The 16,126-nt window shown below is 38.7% G+C and overlaps 1 protein-coding gene across 3 annotated transcripts in view; it reads right to left on the bottom strand.

Moving 5' to 3' along the window:
- CNOT6 (CCR4-NOT transcription complex subunit 6) overlaps positions 1 to 16,126 on the bottom strand; it is a 36,697-nt gene that overhangs the window by 12,212 nt on the left and 8,359 nt on the right. For 2 of the 3 annotated variants that reach the window (XM_081900627.1, XM_081900626.1), the window contains 5 exons: positions 7,622 to 7,735; positions 4,801 to 4,987; positions 1,799 to 1,884; positions 1,199 to 1,303; positions 1,031 to 1,099 (listed from right to left, as the gene is read on the bottom strand). In XM_081900627.1, the coding sequence (XP_081756753.1) occupies positions 1,031 to 1,099; positions 1,199 to 1,303; positions 1,799 to 1,884; positions 4,801 to 4,987; positions 7,622 to 7,733 (559 nt within the window). In that variant the 5' untranslated portion in view covers positions 7,734 to 7,735. Of the gene's footprint in view, positions 1 to 1,030; positions 1,100 to 1,198; positions 1,304 to 1,798; positions 1,885 to 4,800; positions 4,988 to 7,621; positions 7,736 to 15,822; positions 15,952 to 16,126 lie in introns of those variants that run through there. The other variant, XM_081900628.1, reaches the window with a different exon arrangement.

The following is a 16,126-nucleotide window of genomic DNA, read 5'->3' as shown; positions in this document are numbered from 1 at the left end:
TAATGCAGCATTATTTAGATTTTCTCTCTCTAGAAACTAGGTTGGTAGTTCCACCATTCACCAAATAGGCAGACAATGCAATATAATGTACTGGTTCAATCTGTGTTGGAATGAAGCACAAAACTTCCCCTACAAGGTCAATAGCTGTTACCGTAGTCAGCATAAAGCCAGATTATATAAATAACTTTTTCCAAGATGAGGGTAACCCTTAAACTACTTAGGAGCCCTTATTGAATTTCAGGTCTAAATCAATTGAAGCTTTGTTTCGTAACTAAGCTACAATCCTATGCACATGTATCAGGACATAAGCCACACAAAACTCAGCACTTAACTGGTGAGCAAACATGATATATAGGATTGGGTTGCCATTATGACGAAATGGATCTACGTGGTTTGAGGCCACACTTAATTCTGATTTTAACATCCACTTATGTTCTTTAATAATTTGCTTCTAAAGATGCCATGAATGGCTGTGCCATCGTTTGGACAGCACTCAGTTTTGGTGTGGTGGTTTTTATTCAGACAGCTTTACAGATTTCCAAACAGTACAATGGATATATATATACATATGGGAAAATGCCTTTAAAAAAAAAGTATATTTCTGCCATATTAATAATGTAGTATTTAGAATATTTTCAAAAGAATGAGAAACGCAAGATGTTTCAACTTCTAAACATATATGACTTCCCCCTTAAAATGTCTATACTACTTGCTATAAAAAATAAAGTGAAATGGAAAGAAGATGCACAGGCAAGGTATAGTGGTACCTTGGGATGCGAATGGGATCCGTTCGCATCCAGAAGCAAATGTAACTAGAGATGCCGCTTTTCACCGCTTCTGCGCATGACGTCATTTTGAGCGTCTGCGCATGCGCGAGCGGCGAAACCCGGGAGTAATGCGCTCCGTTACTTCCGGGTTGCCGCAGAGCACAACTCGAACATGCTCAACATGAAGCATATTCAACCCGAGGTATGACTGTAATACAAAATTTCACTGACTGGAGAGAAAGCACAGATTTATTCAGTTCTACCTGTTGGTCTTGTTCGATCTGGTTCTTGCAACATAATCCAAGATCTGGGAGGTGGCTGTTCTGTTGAAACTATTTGCAGAAGACAAAATAAAATAATGATAATAATAATGAGATAATGATATTTATTCTACATGCCACAAGGAAGTGTTCTAGGAAGTCACTACTTACTTCTTTTTGCAGTACCTGCCAGGTTATCAAGCAAATAATTCAGTAGCCTTCTTGTTCCATCTGGTTCTTGATAGAGATTCAGTATATCCTGTGTAAGTGGGTTTCCTGTAGAAGTGTTTGGGGAAGAGGGTGAGAAAATGAGACCTCAAGAACATCATGAGGTTTTTATTTTTAAAGTGTCTAGCTCAGGAAACTGTTTTTTTCTGAAAATCTCAGACTCTCACTCTATGGAAATATCACCAAACTGGAGTGGTGGTGGGGGCGGGGGGAGGAGAGAAGAGAGAAAGAACCACACACACACACACACACACACACACACACACACACACTAATATGGCCTCTAAGGTTGTACAGGCAAGAAGAAACAGTAAAATTAACTCAACTTCTTATAAAGGTGGAAAATGTTTTTCAAAACAAAGCAGTTTAGAGAAATTTGTAAAAATCATAATTTCAAAGTGCCTGAATCTTAGTATGCCATTTCTAGTTTAGGTAGTAATTTTATTTCTTAAAATATCAGCTTGAAAGTGATGGCTGGCTGAGGAATGAGATCAACTGAAAATTGAAAACAAAGAGCATGGGGGAAATAGTTAAAATTCATACCTTTCAAACCCAACGTCTGTAACTGAAAGAGTTTTCCCAGCTCAAATGGTAGGACTCGTAACAGGTTGTTATTTAAATGGAGTTCCCTATTAGCAAGTCACATGAAGACAAAAGTAGTAAGATATATACAGTTAATTGTTTTAAATGAAAATAGTTTCACTACAAAAGAGAAACTGTGCTAACATAGCACATTTCAAAAGCAATGGAAAACTGAACAGCAAAGATTATTGATTTTGCAGTAGTTAAAGACAATGATAAATTAAAGCAAACTGACTTGCACATCTTCTAAACATAAACTTGTTAAACCATTAATGAAGTAAAACCATGCAGAAAGTACTCCTACAGTCAAAATTACTAAACAAAATAATGTAAGGTGGTTACTATAAGAACTATGCTAACTATAAGAAAGCTACTGGGGCTCTTTACCACTCCCCCCCCCCCGCCTTAATTCATTGCTCAGCTCACTGAAATCACAATTTCCTGAGCTTCTTTTCATCACAAGCAGCTAGAAAGTTGAGCTATTTTATAGTTTTAGCCTTCTGATATACTATTGAGGTTTTTTTGGTGTTTTTTTTAAGAAAACCTGCTAGGTAAGAGAAGATTGTTTACCAGGCAGTCAGCAACCCAACTCTTGAAAAAGAGATAAAAGTGAAAGCGGGTAGCTTTGCTCATTAAGAACATCTATGAAAGGACTCCAACTCATATTTTATTAGTCTTAATCACCTCCTACGACCATTTGAAAACAGGGCTATTAGGTAGGATCAGAGGCTTCTGCTAACTGCAGAGACTCTCTACCTTCTTTTAAAAATTGCTTAGCTAAGTAAGCACAAAAGGGAGAGTACTACGGATGAACGTTCCTTCATGCCCCCAAGAAATATATCCAGTCCTCAGCCTTTCGAAGCACACAGATGTCCTATTCCCTAGTGTGGTACCCTTCAGATGTTGTTGAGTTCCTAGCAACAAGAATAATGACCAGGGCTGTTGGAAGCTGGAGTCCAGCAGCATCTAGAGGACACCTTTGCCCTTGTGCCATCCTCTCAGGGACTGGATTAGGAGCCTAGATCAGCTAGGCACTTTCAACTACCTTGGCCCCGAACTAATAACTGAGGGTTTGCTTGGTCCTCTGTAGACACACACCCTGAAGTGCTCCTCCACTGAACACAATTCCCCCACCCCCACAATAATTTTCTCTTTCCCCCCAATGTGAAGAAGGCATAGGAACAGGAGGCGAGAGACAAGGTGGGCGAGAGGAGGGTGAGGTGGAACAAGACTTTTCTTCCTTCTTTGATCCTCTCTTCTCCTCACCATTCATTCAGCATTTCATGCAGTGGAAACATTTAGTAGACTGCCAGATATCTCCTTGCAGCAAAATGAAGAATACACTGGCACAAGGCAATCCAACACACTCACCGAGCTGAGGGCATTAAAAATGAAATGAAGGGGTTCTAGTGATTAAGATAAATAAGAGTATAAAGGGAGGGATAAAGGATGAAAAGGAATAATGAATGATCTTGCTGAACTAATTCTTAAAGTGGAATACAAGAAAGGAAGGCGGGTGGAAGTAAGGAAAATAAGGTCTTGAAGGTTATTAATTTGAAAGAGTTTTTTTTTAATGCCAAAATTTTCTTTTTTTATGTTTTCCTTTTTTGTTTTTTTGTTTGTATTTCTGATGTTTGTTGTTTTTTGTGATTTTTGTCGGTTGTTAACTTTTTGTAAAACTTAATAAAATATTATTATATAAAAAAACCAACAACACACTCACCGAGGCCTTTTTTGGTGGCCCTCAGCAACATTTTGATGCTCCCAGCTGCAGTCCTCTTGCACCTGCCTTCCCAAAGCTGGGTAAGCAAGATGCTGGGCTTTGGAAAGGAGGCATGAAGACTCTGACAGGGTCTTCCATCCTCCATCCTCCTTCTCAAAGCCTAATTAGTGCTTTCCCAGCTTTCGGAAGGTGGTGGGAGGGCTCTAGGACCCTTACACCTCCTTCCCAAAGCCCAGCACCTTTGTTAGCCAGTTTGGGGAAGGCAGCGCAAGGGCTGAGCTGGTGGTGGTCAAATTTTGGCCCCACTTCCCACCTCCCACGTTACAAGGCAGTGTGTGGCCCATGTGTCAAAGTACCCTGGCAGACCACTTAGTATGAAAAGCTGGACTGCCCAGCACTGGCACCTTCTTCCAATACCAGATGCATGCAAGAATGATATGGAAACACATAACGGAACAGTTTCAGAAAGCTGCTAGTAGCAACTTTGAGAACGCCTCACAATAATGACACACAAATTAAAATAGTAGGCTTTTTGAAATTTATGTGACTGTACTTATTATGACCAATTAAGATACCACTGCTTTATGTATTGCATTGAATATCAAGGTGGATGCTGCTTTTATCCTTGTTTAGAAATGTTTTAACCTTGCCATGGGGATTACCAATAAGCCAGCAGGAAAAAGAACCATTAAAGTAAGTAGATTTATCATTTTTTTCAGGGGAACACAGAATTTCATGAAGAGACAACTCAGGATGGCAAATTTGGTATTTAGGAAATGTAACACTTCAAATAAGCAACAAAAATATGAACAGCTGTTTATTCCCATAAAGGACAAATACTTTTAGAAAAACTTTGGAGTTTGAAACCAGTCATCTAGGTTCAAATGGACTTCTTAACCGAGCACCCATAAAGCAAGCTAAGAGCCTAAAATGGAACTTTAACCTCTTTCTGAATAGCTGGGCAATATACTCCCAAAATTTGGAGCAGGTTCAGAAGCGAACACCAATATATTTCAGCCCTCCCCAAGCACCAGAAGGCAGAAAGATTGCAATACAAATTGGAAATAAATCAGCCAAGAAGCAGCTAAAGTGGGATAGCTTTCTGCTTAATAATAATAAATACTATACTACTACTACTACTACTACTACTAATAATAATAATAATAATAAACTGCAATACAAAACGCATACAGAAACCTGAAGTAACATCATACTGGCCTCACAGATGCATTTTGTTTACCTGAGTGACACCATGTTTCCGAGCTCTGCTGGTAAACTGCGGATTTTATTAGATGACAGGTCCAAATATACCAGATTGTGAAGCTTGGCAATGTCTGAAGGAATACGGGATAAGGAGTTGTCACTGAGATGCAAAGCTGTTAAGTGGGTCAGTGACCACAAGGATGAACTTAGGCTTCTTACTTTCCCTGAAAGACAAGAGGCAAACATTTTCTGTCTCGTCTTGCATTTGTGAAAGTACTTCTGCAAATGAATCAAAACAGCAAAACAGTTTCTGCAATTATCTCCTTCCCCTTTTTGTGTTAGGTACTTTTCAATTCAACCACCAAAACACCAACTCATTTGTCTTTTATTTTAAAACGTATTTCAACGGATACATTTCAAATATATGCCCAAAAATTTAACTTGCCACCGTTTTTGTTTAGTTTTGTGATGCAGTATGGAAATGGGAATTCAAGGCTTTTGTGCTTCAAAAGTGATCAAATGCTTCTTCATAATAAAGCAGAAATCAGAGATAAGGGAAGCAGGATCAACAAGTTCCCAAACTCCTCCCCCCCCCCCCAGATCACTTGAAAATCGTTGAGGGTCTTGATGGACCACTTTATGATTTTTCTGCATGTTGTAGCAACTGTAATGTGTTATATTAGATACTCTATGATATTTAATTGTATTTACAGACTTGCTGCTGACCACTTGAGTAAAGTTTGTGCATCACCACCATTTGGGAACCCCTGATCTAGACAATAGGTACTAATTCATCTGCAAAAGAGAAAGATACATATTTCGAAATGCTAAGAAATCTCCCAACAGAATCAGATTCTTTTTTTTAAAATCCTAGTTTCCAGAATCTTTTTTTTTTTAAGGATCTGGCATTACATTTTGATAGAACAACCTCTGTACTGAGTTCAATAAATATCACTGAACTCATTCATACCAGAATAAAATACCTACATGTATGGACAACTTGCTGCCTTTGAGATTTATAGATCTTTACACCAGTACCTACAGAATACTTGACTAATAGGCTAATTGCCAAAGCATAGTAAATCAGCATATATCATTTATTATGTTTCTAATCAGAAACTAAAGATCAGGGGTAAATGGCTGATTCTTAACATCAAAAAGGTTGCAAAGCTTTTAAACTGATTTCTGAGGGGAAAACAACAGGAGCTGGTGGACATCTGGCTCAGGATGATTCACCTTTTAGGAACTCTCAGGTGGCTAAACTAGGGGGTATAGAGAGCTTAGAAATTATCAGGACAAAAATAACAGTGATTTTAAGAGACAAAAAGGAATTGTAGGAGAAACTGCATACAAAAAGGAGTTTTGGAAATGTATCTATATATAGCCTTTTATATTCTAATGCTAGAGGCTTTTAAGCAAAGGCAGGGGGAGAAAAACCTGGGTGCATAGTACTAAAACAGAATGTTGCTGTTGCAACATTAAGGGAATCTGTTAGGAAGATGACAATCATTGAGATATAGGTATCCTTTTATATACAGAAAGAACAAGGAAGGCCTTGTTGGGGTAGTGTTAATTAGAATGTCAAAAAGCAGAATAGATCATAAGTCACATTATGTAAATATGAATTTGATTGCAGCACTGATGCAATGTCCCTCCCCTGACCAAAAGTGATGGAGAATGAAATCAGATAAAGGAGAAAGTGTAATAACCAATGGCTACAATTACCCTCACATGGACTACATTCAAAATTGCAACACATAACATGTCTAGATGTAATAGATGGCTGTCCTTGAACATGGAATTGACTAGGAGGGAAGAGACCTTGGACTTGAATGGAAAGAGGTATCCACAATTGGCTGAGAAATGGGAGTTTTGTTGAATCAATTGGAAAACAGTGAACACGGTGCTATCAAATTCAACATATATATTAATGGTAAGTTGCCTGTAAAGAGGAAATTTTCTTTTTTTAACACACACACACACACGAGGATCAGTTTTAAAGAACTGAAATGCCTCCAGGACAAAATGTGAAGGTCTTTTAAATCTACACGTAAAATAAAAAAAGAGAGAATAAGAGATTTACCAGTAAAAACCTTGGTCTGGATGGCATATACCTGAAAGCTCTTAAAGAACTTAAGTATGCAAAATTCTGACCTTATGAGAGGCTGGAATTGGGAAGACAAAAAACATACCACTATTTGAAAAAGGGAATCAGGAAATAACAAACTATTCAGCCTAGTATTGGGTAAACTGATACGAAGCATTACCATATCCACAACCATTAAAATAAAAGTTGCTCAAGAGAATGTAGTTTCTGCAAAGTGAAGTTCTCAGTCATCAAGCTTTCAGATTTATTTTTTTGCTTGTCAGCAAGCACGTAGACAGGAAGATTCAGAAGACATTGTGGGCAGGATCCAGATTGGAAGTAAACTCAAAACAGAAGAGAGAAAGAATTCTTCATCTATTTAACTTACAGCATTCATTTCCACAAGTATTTCAGCAATTTACAATGCAATCCTCTGCATGTCTACTCAGAAGTAAGTGTCAACAAGTTCAATAAGACTTACTTCTAGGTAAGTGTGTAGTGGACTGCAGTTTGGGGATGTTTTTAAAAGCTAGATTTTTTGCACAGATTCAGTCTTTTACAAAGCAAAAGAGGCTTTCACACTGTGTTTGACAAAGGGTGACAAATTTAATTACGATACTGAAACTTTAAAAATTAACATGTTTTAGATTTTAAACCACATTGTTGTGCTGAAACATTTAATAAAACTAAGTAAAATCCTTTTTTAAAAAAAAAACACAAAACCAGACTATTTGCCATGCTACTCTCGTGAATCCAATAAGTCTCCACTTACCACTTATTTCCAACTCCGCCCAGTGTGACTTTTTTCCATTGGCTGCTTCCTCTGAGGACATAATTGTGTACATCCTCCGTGGGTCAGGTGGATCGTACTTCTCTTTGGGCATTCCTGTCAGAAATAACAGAACAACATGTGGTTCCAGGATACATTGCCAAAACAAAATTCTTAAAAGAAGCACCTTCCTTCTTAGAGACTAGAATACTAGAATAATGCCAATCATTGATGAAGGCAATAATTACTATTACAGTGGTATCTCGGTTTAAGAACAGCCCTGTTTACAAACTATCTGGTTTACAAACTCTGCAAAACCGGAAGTAGTGTCCAAGTTGTGAATTTTACCTTGGTCTAAGAACGGAAGCTGAATGATAGAAAGGCACTGGCGGTGAGAGGCCTCATTAGGGAAAGCATGCCTCAGTTTCATAACGAACTTCCGGAACGGATTAAGTTTGTAAACCGAGGTACCACTGTACTTCCAAACAAGAAAAAGCGGCAACCTCACTCCTATGCTAATGTCATAACATCCATACATTTGATGGCTTGTAAAAAACTCAAGTCACTTAAGTGTGCTTTAAAAAAAATAAAGTTGGCTTGATATGAGTAACTGCAAAACCTCCTGAACTTTGCATGGCTGGACTGTAGCCTACTGTTCCAAGACTAGAGTTGCACCTGTTGCGCCACCCAATTTTGTCACACCCATTTTGCTCCTGTCCCCAAACACTACTAGCATTAAGCATGAAGGAACGAGGCACTCAGGCTGAAAAGGTTCCCCACCCCTGCATGAGCCCAAGGTTCACTGCTACTTATTCCCAATCCTCCAAACCATGGTTTGAGCAGTCCCTGAATGTGAACAGTACGTTGCTACATTCTGCACAATGTCTAATCTGCCAGTGACATTTAATACATGCTAATTGGAAGTACTTTCCTGAATCATTAAAAAGAAAAACAGAGTTTGGATTATTCTGATCCACCTATTCTGATCCATTATACTGCCACTGCTTGGCATTTCATCAGCTAACCCCATAGGCACTAAGTTTTCTGATAAACAGGATTCCCCAATGCTTGATTATTTCTGTTGCTATGCAAGTGGAAGAAGGGAGAGAATTTGAGGTGTAAACTCCTTTGTGCAGAGGAATAGCACTTGTGGTCAATCTCAACAAAGCGCTCCCAGCTTGACTTAAGAAGGGAAAATGTCTGCCATATCTTTTCCTCAGGTCACACACACAAACATTCCTGGCCTTGAGTACAGGAGAACAAGTCTCAACGGCCCCTATGAAGCATGAACAATTGTAATACAAAGTAGAAGGAACTGAGATCTATTAGAGGAAAGTTTTATAACAAATATAAAAATATTTTTAAAAGTACTGTGTAAACATCAATAGTCATTGCCTCCAACAGCAAATCTGCATTATTATCTTCAGCTTGGAAGCAAAATGGAGACTCCATCCTCCTCACACACACTATATACCATTAAAGCATCCAGGTCTGGATCCTGAGCCCTTATGCACTCCATAGCTTAAGGCAGCAGTGGCAAATCTATGGCACATGCACCAGAGTGGGCACCCAGAGCTCTCACTGACCTACTTGGGCAAGGAGGGCACCTGCGCCTGCCGTCTCTCTGCACGCCTGGCCCAACCCAACCTCACCCCTCTGCCATGGCGACATTGCTGGAGAGAGGGAGGAAGATGGGGAAGACCACGCTGGGATCACGGGTGGAGAGCAGGCGGGCGGGCTTGGCTGTTGGGCTGGCTGGCTGGGGTGGGGTATCCCTATCCTCCTGGCCGCCGCTGCTCACCTGGTCTCAGGGTTGCTCCGTCCTCCCCACTGCAGTAGCCCAAGAGCTCGCCAGCCAGCTCACCGGGGAGCGCGCCTGGCACGAGGGGGGAAGAGGGAGGGAGATGATAAATAAGTGGGTTTCGGTTTTTGCAGTTTGGGCACTCAGTCTCTAAAAGGTTTGCCACCACTGGCTTAAGGGGTGTTAATAAAAATGGTTTCCTAAGCAATGTTACAAGGTTTGTTTCATAACAGAAGAACTCCTCTCAAGTACTGAGGGTACACCACAATATTTTAAAAACTCAACAGCCTCTAAAATAACAATTTAGCTGGCTACCATTTATTTCTGATATTGCATATATAGATTTCTATTCATTCCATTAACACACTCTGCATCACAGTGTTAAAGAGTTCTACGTGTAAAAACTGCCCAGCTCCATTTTCTTGCTTGGGGAGCTTTCCATTGGCATTCATATTCTTTCCCCCCTCTACCCAGAAATAGGGTCAGCAATTGTAAGTGGAAACTACTTACTTTCCTGCCAAATTTGCCACTGCCTCATGCAAAGTAAAGGAGGGAGCTCACCTAACATAGCAACAAATGAAAGCATGGGTGGCCTTGACAAAACTTAACAGGTAGCACTATTTCCTTTCAGTTTAAAACCGTCTACAGAACTGGAAAATTTGTCAGGTTGCAAATTGTTTTCTCTAGCCATTTCAGCACTTGAGATGAAAGGACCAAGTCACTATCTTCTCTCCTGTTGAGTCCACCAAGAAGTCACTCCTGCTAGCCTCTCTGTTTCTGGAGAAGCAACTCAAGAGAAAGGCATTGAGCATGTACATTCTAGAGAGGTTTCTGAGAACTCTTGAACAACTTTTTAAAATATTTTCAAAAACAGTCATTCAAAAACAGGTCTACTGCTTCCAAAATCTGTTGCCTGAGGCTGGCTCACTATACTTTATGGTTAGGACAACAGCTGGGTAATTTTCATCAGAAAGGGCACACATGGTATTTACCATTCCACATGAAGAAGAAAAAACAACAGGTTACTAATCTGAGATTAGGGTCAAGTGGATCCAAATTAAGTTTTTGTTTTTTAAAAAAGCTTTACAATTACCAAATGTGGTGTTACAAGTATGAAATAATCTATACTTACGACTATTGTTTGTAAGTATAGAGGTACAACTATCCAGGGATTGATTATTTAATTGGTTTATTTTATTTATATCCCACCCTTCCTTCCAAAGGATCACTGGGGTTGTCATTAGGATCAAGAATGAATCTGAATGTTAATTCCTATGGGATCTTGCAGACTCCTAATATCTTACTGCTATGTTTGTTCATTCAACTAAAAAACATACAAAGATATGAATAAAGTAACTAAACGGCAAGAAAGTACCTACAGTGTTTTATGTTGATGCAGCAATGTGCTAATTAGTGTTTTCATAATGACTGGAGTTATTTGAATATGACTAGGATCTAACTGACCCCAGAGTTTTTTTAATGAAACTGTCAAATGTGTAGGAGGGTTATTAACAATTTTCTTACATCATTCATGATACATACATAGCATATATTAATCTTCACAAGGCATTAGCACCTTTGTTTCATACATTCTGAAAACCAGGCTGATAAGTTTCCATATGCTGATGTAACCTTTATTTAATTACCCTAAAATATCTATTAAAACATTAAGATGAACACTGACTGCTCCTTGCTAATTAATTTTTACTTATATATTTTTACTTTACCCCATAACCAAAGTTTTGCTTTCCCCACTAACATTTTATTAATGGATTAGATTTTTAGAAATGTTTCTGCTACAAACAGGTACTAAAGACATTTCACTACTGCAATAAGGTTCTGAGCAACAGTTCATATTTGTGCATTTCAGAGACAGCTTTTTCCTAATTTTTTTCTGTTTAATGTAAATTGGTTCCTTTATAGAATAGGGATATTTGTTGTGCACTGTCAGAATAAGAATATACAACTATGTCATTAATATTCACTTTGGAGTCAGAAAGCAGCAGAAAATGGATAGCTAACAATGCAAATGTGAAATATCTTCAAGTTCATGTGTTTTTCTGTTGTTGTTCTTAAAGTACCTTTAAACTAGAAAAGTATTTTCACATACCACACTTTTAAATGGAAACATAAAAAAACTGATCACATCACAGAAATAGAAGTGAACTACTGAAATGTTTGGCAAGGAAAACAGCTCTGACAGAGTGACCTCCGATTGGCTTTTCCTTTAATTTACCTTAACACAGGTACAGTGGTACCTCGGTTTATGAACTTAATCCGTTCCGGAAGTCTGTTCTTAAACCGAGGCACGCTTTCCTTAATGAGGCCTCCTGCCGCCAGTGCCCTTCCACCATTCGGCTTCTGTTCTTAGACTGAGCTAAAGTTCACAAACTGGGACACTACTTCCGGTTTTGCGGAGTTCGTAAAAACAGTTTGTAAACAGGGCTGCTCTTAAACCGAGGTACCACTGTATTACCAACCTCAGATTTCAGCTCATAATTTAAACCATTTTAATTCAGAATGCATCAAACATCTTGCTACATCTTTCCTAGAGCATCGTATTTTTAGATGGGCAAGCAATCACAAAAACCTTTAACAATATACTATTACTATTTGATGGATAATATTAGCCATTACCTAAAAAGGCAATTTCCTAGTGACACAAGCCCCCAAAGACTTGCTTCTATAAAAGTAATTACCTTTTGAAAATTCCATCCTTAACTAGACTTCATACAAACTTGTCACTCATGAAAATACGTTCACCTCCGGTTACGTATCCTTCAGGATATGTGGACGGCAAATCCGGAAGTATTTTTCCGGGTTTTCTTCGCGCACGCATGCGCAGAAGCGCTCTATGCGCAGCATGCATGCGCAGAAGCAGTAAACTGCATCATGTGCATGCACAGAAGCGGCACCTCCGGATACACACACCTCGGGATCTGACCGGAGCTCCAGAACAGATCCCGTGCACAACTGGAGGTACCACTGTATCAAAATTAAGGTACACCGCCTAGAAACCTGAGTGTTAGTACCACAGTCCAAAACTGTAGTATTTTAGCATTCAACAGGTAAGATTCGGGACATGGAATTCACCTCATAATGAAGGCCAGCCCAGGGCAAGAGAAGGCAAGACACAGGAGATGGAATGTGGACTTGTTAAAACACTATTGCCCTTTCACACATTTCAATTGGGCCTAGATTGAAAAACGTCCCTCTCGTCATAGTAGCTAGGAACGTGTATGCAATTTGCCAATCCGATGTCCTCCAGAAGCTTTGGACTACACTGGAAAATTTCAGAGATACTATCGCTTGTGAGCCACTGCATTACCAGTAGCTCTAGCCACACAACCATTGGGCCTCCATGACAGACATAGCATTTGCATGTGTACGCACACACTGAGAGATAGATATACCCATTTCTGCAGGCATCTTACACTGTGCTGGATTTGGACAATTTTCCTACAAAGAAGCAGGCTTTTGTGCAATTTGTGCAGATGCCATTCCGGTCAAATCAATCAGCAATCCATGCTTGGATACACGTTAGCTGGGTGAGGGTCACATATTTTAAGATTAATTTTATAAATGCAGTGCCAAAATACCACACAATACTGGCATTATTAGAAAGCTCCCTAAAACCGAAGCAAGCAAAAATTTAACAAAACTGATGCAAGCAGTTAAAAAAAAAAAGATGAAAAGAGAATATAGACCATTCTGGTTGATTTAACTGGAATGGAGTCTGACAGGCTGTAATCCATTGCTTCAGTGAGTTGTAAGCATGTGCACTTGTGCCTAAGACTGCAACCAATTTGGTACATAGCTAAATCTTAACACACAACCATTTAAAAAAGATTTTACTGTTCAATTTACCATACATGTTTACTGCCAGAATACACTACTAAGAGTTAAAGATTAAGCAATGTGATAGTGAAATATGAGTAAGAAAATTTATTTGTGCCTTTTTTCAAGTTTAGGCATCTCTTTTGGTAGTTCCCACAGTTCTCTCACACTGTCCCATTCCAACAGGGGTTGGAACAGCATCACCCAGTTCAGATGCAGGTTTTGCCTAATACAAGCAAAATTAAATTAGTAGGTAAAGTGACATAACTGTTGTATGCCCCTCCCTTGGGAGCTGAATAATGCTGAAAATCTATCTATGAATGTACAATGAAGCTCTATTTTCCATTTCTTCAGCCCCAGGAGCTAGGGAAAACCAAAGAGAAAGGAGTGCATTTCAGACTTCACTTTTGGCTTTTAAAGTCCCTATTAGCTACTAAAACAGAAGTAGTGACAGACATTTCACACAGCCCATAAACCAATATTCTGTGACAAGAAAGTGGGTTGAACTAGATACTTGCTATCCTGTGGGAGCAGGCAAGGCAACAGAGAAAAATTTCCCTTGTTCTTTGTACACCAAACACCATAAGCCTGTATGCATCCTGCAAGTATGATTAAAAAGGACTAATGTATTTCAACCAATTCTCCTGAAGACAATAGGGACATTTATAAATAAGGTTATATGCATATAAACAAGTTGTGTGTATAAAAAATGCAATACCTGTCATTTTTGTAGACTGGAACTTTACAGGCACTATAGAGGACTAGTCTATTAATTGGGCAGGTAGCCAGAATTTTTCTATTAATTAGATAGGTAGCCAAGAAAGCTCATTTCCTGGCTTAAAGCAATCCCTTTTCTCCATTTATTTCATTTCTTAACCTATTGGGTGGCTATATACAATCATTTACAAAACGTAAGGAACGTTCAGAGAAAGTTGGCGACCAGTAAACTTTACATCGCCTCTGGCCCCCAAGTGTGCAGTAAGCTTCACTTTATCATGACTATATGTCATGGATAGCCAATTCCTGTCATAGCTGAATAGTCAAAGCAGGCCTGTAGTAAACAACTTCTGCAATCTGCTGATCTTTAAAACTTTGGGTTATTAATGAAGAGAATTTTTAATCCTCAGAGATCTCTCAAACACAATAAAATTGTCTGTTTATTTACCAGCCTTATTTACCTGCCTGCATTTGCATAGCAATAGTTTTAATTTCTGCATTACAAAAAAACAATTGCTATTTGTCTGTTCTAGACCTGACAGGTTGTTTAAGAAGTTTTTGCTGCTATCATACTGCACCCCTCATAGCTTTCTTCCTCAAAGGAAAAAAAATCAGAAGATGCAAGTTCTGACTGTAAATAAATTTTACTAATAAAAAAAAGAAAGTCTGGTCTTTCAAGGAGTCCTGTGGCACCATAAGGACTAAACTTTTTTGTAACATGACTGCAGCCCTATGCATGGTTTCCTGGAAGTAAGCTTCACTGAACTTACTGGTGCTTACTTCTGACTGCATACGTTTTAAACTTCCTAAACAAAGTGAACTTTAAGAAAAGGTCTTCAGTCATCTGAATGCACTCATTAGTGTTTAGTTATAAATGTAAACAGTACTTCAAATAAGTTCTACCGTTTAAATTACTAAGATGAAGCAGAAATCCCAATTTTTAAAAAATATTTGAAAGCCTTGTTCATTTGCCAGAGCAAAAAGAAACTGTCTTGTCACCCTGGCACTCCAGAGGATGATGTCATCACTCCTTCTCTAACCCCATCTCCCCCCCCTTCTGCTGCGCTGTTCCCCCCTCCAATAAATCACTGTTTGTGTGAACCAAGAGTCCAGAATTCAACCCTGCCAGACCATGTTTCTGAAGAAAAATCCTTTCAACTCTAGGAATAAATATGCCTGTAAAGAACTCATAGTATTTTTTTAAAAGATCTTTTGTTTAAAAATATTGAATCAGCAGAAGTCACATTTTAGATTACAGAGTTCAAGATTCCACGTTGTAGCTACAGACTACAATCTAATCTAACCAAAACAAGCATATGCAATAAAGCCAGCCTTGCAAATGCAAGTTCATTCAAAACAGCTCAGCAAACCTCCAACTATCATCAGTTTTGAAAAATAGGTGTCAACTGATTGGGACAGACATGCCTAATGCTTAATATCCATTAGGTTTTCATGGATTCCCAGGTGCTCCTACAAAGTACCCCTCTTATCTGTTTCTTTCTATGAACTGTAAGAGTCAAAAGCTCCCTGCAAAAACAAAATCTCACATGATAACAATACTGGAAAACCTATCAATTCAACACTTAGTCCAGAACGAATGCTATTAAGTATGTTTTGCATAATTACCATATTTTAACTTATACTGGAACTGAATAAGAAAGAAGAGCATCTGGATTTATGCATATTCATCATTCTTGTTAATTTGCAAAAACCTAGCATCTCAATGGCTATTGTACACTTATTAAGTATAGTGTGGTGCATAACATCAAACAAGCAAGAGTTTCCCCCTTGAAGTCTAATTCCCTATCAGTTGACTATTTTAAGGCTGCTAAATTTACACAATATTTACCGGTAAGAATGTGCCAGGAAAATAAGGAAATTTCACGCTGCTCTGGATTTTGCACTCCCTGCCATCAGATTTGCAGTACTCCCAGTCAAATCCACATTGGAAGCCACATATGGCTGACCACTAGGAGAGCTGCAAAACAGATTAAGAAAAAGAAGAGGAAATCCAGTTAGGCTAACGTTCCTATTTTTGGTAAAAGGAATTGTAGCAAATAAGCTAAAAACTGGAAGACTTAAAAGCTTATTTGCATTGTTTTAACTTATCAAGACAGAAAATCTGTAACACCTGCTATTGACAACCCCTAAAG

The sequence above is a fragment of the Podarcis melisellensis genome (genome assembly GCF_964234715.1).
Source record: "Podarcis melisellensis genome assembly, chromosome: 2".
Lineage (NCBI taxonomy): Eukaryota > Metazoa > Chordata > Lepidosauria > Squamata > Lacertidae > Podarcis > Podarcis melisellensis.
The sequence above is the reverse complement of the archived record's forward strand: the minus strand, read 5'-3'. Positions and strand labels throughout refer to the sequence as shown.